This window comes from Dendrobates tinctorius, unplaced genomic scaffold (genome assembly GCF_039654945.1).
Source record: "Dendrobates tinctorius isolate UK_male_01 unplaced genomic scaffold, ASM3965494v1 ptg000008l, whole genome shotgun sequence".
Lineage (NCBI taxonomy): Eukaryota > Metazoa > Chordata > Amphibia > Anura > Dendrobatidae > Dendrobates > Dendrobates tinctorius.
The window spans coordinates 37,510,001-37,513,994 of NW_027361676.1; the positions used below are offsets into that span (position 1 = coordinate 37,510,001).

The following is a 3,994-nucleotide window of genomic DNA, read 5'->3' on the forward strand; positions in this document are numbered from 1 at the left end:
CAAAAAAAAGCAAGTGTGAAACAGGCCTTAGTCAAGGTCCTGTGCAGAAATATTCAGAAAAATAATGGTAGATAGATAAAAAGGCGCTACTTCAGCATAGTACGGAGTAGGTATGGCGTGGAAGGTAGCTGAAAAAACAGGACTGCTCACCTTAATGGTACTGTCACACTTAGCGATGTACCAGCGATCCCGACCAGCGATATGACGCGGTCAGGATCGCTGGTACATCGCTAAGTGGTCGCTAGTGAGCTGCCACACAGGCAGATCTCACCAGCGACATCGCTGGGGTCGGGGGTCGCTACTTACCTGTCACACCAGGCGATCCTGCGTCCTCCCGCCCGGCTCCACGCGTCGCTCGTCTCCACAGCAGGAAGCGCCGCAGGAAGCTGACGACGAGAAACAGTCCAGGACGTTCTCGCGCGATCAGCGATAAGCAGCGGGGGAGCGGGTTGTAGGTAAGTATCGGACATAGCGATATCGCTAGCAATATCGCTATAACGTCACAAGTTATAGCGATATTGCTAGCGATATCGCTTAGTGTGACAGGCCCTTAACTCCACTGTCCATTTCCATGAGGTCTAGCAGTCTGCGTCAAATCCTGTGCTGTGATATATAAAACTCTCACGTTTGCCATTGTATTATTGCCTGAGGAAGGGACTCTGTGAATGCCAAAACGTTTATCTTTTGTTATGCCAATAAAATTTAGCTTGTACTCATTACATCCTGGGTAATACATTTCTTCGGTACCAGTGACAAACACTGAGTATACCTGCAGCGCTAAAGGTTTTTCCAATCTCCACAGTTGATTCTGGGAAAAATAATTCTAATTTCTGCTTTTTTTGCGATGCCATTTTATAAAGGATATCTTACATCTAATGCATAGAAATGGCTCTTTCTTGTTTTGGAAGATTTGTTTTCATGTCATGTAAAGATTGAGAATTGTAACCTCTTCTGTATGTATTTCAGCCTCCAGAAGAAATTATATCCAGCGGGGATTCAATACTAATTCATTTTCATACTGATGATACAATCAGCAAGAAAGGATTTCATATACGATACAAAAGCGTGAAGTATCAAGATATCCTACTCACCAAATAACACACACAACCTCTAAAGCCGAAAATGGGGGTTAAAAGACAGCACATGTGAACTATAAAAAGGAAGTATTTTTTTTACTAACGTTATTAGTACAAGTGTTTTATATCATAATTAGAATTGGAAGCATCGACCTAAGGAACTGCACTGGCCAGTAGTGGACGATACAAGCTAAAGACGATGATATAATGGTTGCAATTGTACTACCATGCCAGAAGTTGAACACAGGGTTTTGCATGCTGCTAGGGAAGCTTTGGGGGAATTCACAAAAATGGCAAGTAATAGGATAGTGTGCAATATATTGGTTTTTATGTTTTCTTATTCAGCAACACGCAAGGAAATTGTCCTTCATATGGGGGTTTCCAGATGTTACGCTCAGATATTTACAAGCACAAAATACAGAAATGGTAAATGAAACCATGAATATTTATAGTCAATCAAACCAACCAAGTCTCTTTTGTGAATTTCCCCCTAAGCGCTTTCATACTTCGTTCGACATTTGTCAATGCTCCCTGCAAGATCACTCTGCAACGTTCATTGAATGTCACCCCAAGGACAGCTCTATCTTCTGACTATTGTCTAAGGAGAAATAGAAGACAAGATGAAAAGTTCCTGCAGGCCAGACTCATCGTTCACAGAAATCCTCAGACTGGACTTTTGTGCTTGGCAGGCAGCTTATCGTGGAAACAAAATGGCATACAGAATGCAAAATAGGAAGATCTTTAGGAGATGTTCAGAAACCCGGTCAGGACTCCTCCATTTATCCACTTACACAAAGATGCTTAGGATCTGCAAACTTAAAGCCTCTTTGTCTCCGCACAGACGTCTGGTTTCCATCCGAGAAAAAGCCACTTTTGTTCCTTTCGTTATAACCATCATTTATACGAATGTAACATTCTCTTTCCTCCGCTACATTCATAGTGTGAATGCTGTTCAGAAAAGGATGTTGTCAATTTACTGATCTAATATGCCATATGTTGTAATGCACTGTTACTTTGCAACAAACATAAAATCAGGGACCTGTTAGTGGCTTTCACGTCTGTTCTTCTTCTTAGAGCGGAATAAACGAAAAATAAAAATAGGAAATCTAATGAGTTGCAAAACCTGAAATCCAGACTCTGGTTTCACCTTTCAGTATCCATCCTTAGAACAACTGCTACAGTATTTCTTTGGTGAGTGAACATTAAGGACAAATTGTCATTCAGACTCCATTAAAGGCAGAGTTTTTGGTAGCGGCTGTAGGAAAGGCCTGTCTATATACTTTGCTTATACATAATATGTTATTGGATGAAATCTCCAATGGTGCTATATCCGTTACAAAAAAAACACAAAAAAACACAAAAATTATTATGCTAAAAAGAAAAAAAAACTGAGCCAACTAAAGTGAGAAATCTGAATGTGTCTCTATGACCGTCTGCATACTATTCCGAAAGACTTCTGATGTATATGAAGAACTCGTTGCGATCTCCGCTCCGTGTCCTGTGGATCAACAATTGTTGCCTTAGAATTCTTGCACATGATCAAAGCGATCTTCATGTAGATACATCTGTAATTTGCTATGTCTCTCGACAACCTTTTAATGTATGTTACAAAGGATCTTTAAGGACATTTTAGCTCTACATATACTGTACATATAACATGCTGCTTTCTCGGTAGGTGTACTGTGTGTCATTTTTTGAACTGTTCTGTTATGTGCTTCTAGACATTGTACAGCCATGATGTATCTCCTATTGTCGATTTGTGTGAATGTACATGTTCCAAGCGTGTGAAATATCTTGTATGGTCAACCAGTTAAATGTTACTTTATGTGCCAATTTATTTTTTTTTGACAGTAGCAACTTTTTATTTAAAGTTTTCATATGCAGATAAGTATACTTTATTTAAGATATTCAGGTGACCGTATGTTTTATTAAATAGAAATCTGGTTTTGGTATTATTGGATGTAGGCTGCTGAATACATTGACATCAAACATCTGTTATCTCACTGCAACATTCACTGGCACTGATAAAACATGTTTTATTCCTTTAAAATACATTATCCAACGAAGTTACACACACATATATATATATATATATATATATATATATATATATATATATATATATATACACAGTATATATAGCTCCAAAATATTTAGATTTTTTTACATTTATTAGACATATTGCTGACTTTTAAGATAGATCCAAAAGCTCTTGTGCCCAATAAATATCCTGAGTATGGGGTGAGAGAGTAAACCAGCATAGACCTATCACAGATGGTAGCCATTGTATATATTTTTTTATTTCTACAGGGAGACATGAGATTTCTTGAATTTGTCATAATACCAATTCAATACAAAGTTAAGGCTGGACACAAATATATGTATGTATATGTGTGTGTGTGTATATATATATATATATATATATATATATACAGTGCCTACAAGTAGTATTCATCCCCCTGCAGATTTAGCAGGTTTGATAAGATGCAAATAAGTTAGAGCCTTCAAACTTCACACAAGAGCAGGATTTATTAACAGATGCATAAATCTTACAAACCAAAAAGTTATGTTGCTCAGTTAAATTTTAATAAATTTGAAACATACAAGTGTGGGTCAATTATTATTCAACCCCTAGGTTTAATATTTTGTGGAATAACCCTTGTTTGCAATTACAGCTAATAATCGTCTTTTATAAGACCTGATCAGGCCGGCACAGGTCTCTGGAGTTATCTTGGCCCACTCCTCCATGCAGATCTTCTCCAAGTTATCTAGGTTCTTTGGGTGTCTCATGTGGACTTTAATCTTGAGCTCCTTCCACAAGTTTTCAATTGGGTTAAGGTCAGGAGACTGACTAGGCCACTCCAACACCTTGATTTTTTGCCTCTTGAACCAGGCCTTGGTTTTCTTGGCTGTGTGCT

At 38.2% G+C, this 3,994-nt stretch overlaps 1 protein-coding gene across 2 annotated transcripts in view; it reads left to right on the forward strand.

Annotated features, from left to right (window-relative positions):
* TLL1 (tolloid like 1) overlaps positions 1–2,121 on the forward strand; it is a 180,739-nt gene extending 178,618 nt beyond the window's left edge. For both annotated transcript variants that reach the window (XM_073577057.1, XM_073577066.1), the window contains one exon: positions 967–2,121. In XM_073577057.1, the coding sequence (XP_073433158.1) occupies positions 967–1,098 (132 nt within the window). In that variant the 3' untranslated portion in view covers positions 1,099–2,121. The remainder of the gene's footprint in view (positions 1–966) is intronic.
* The last annotated feature ends 1,873 nt before the right edge of the window (positions 2,122–3,994 follow it).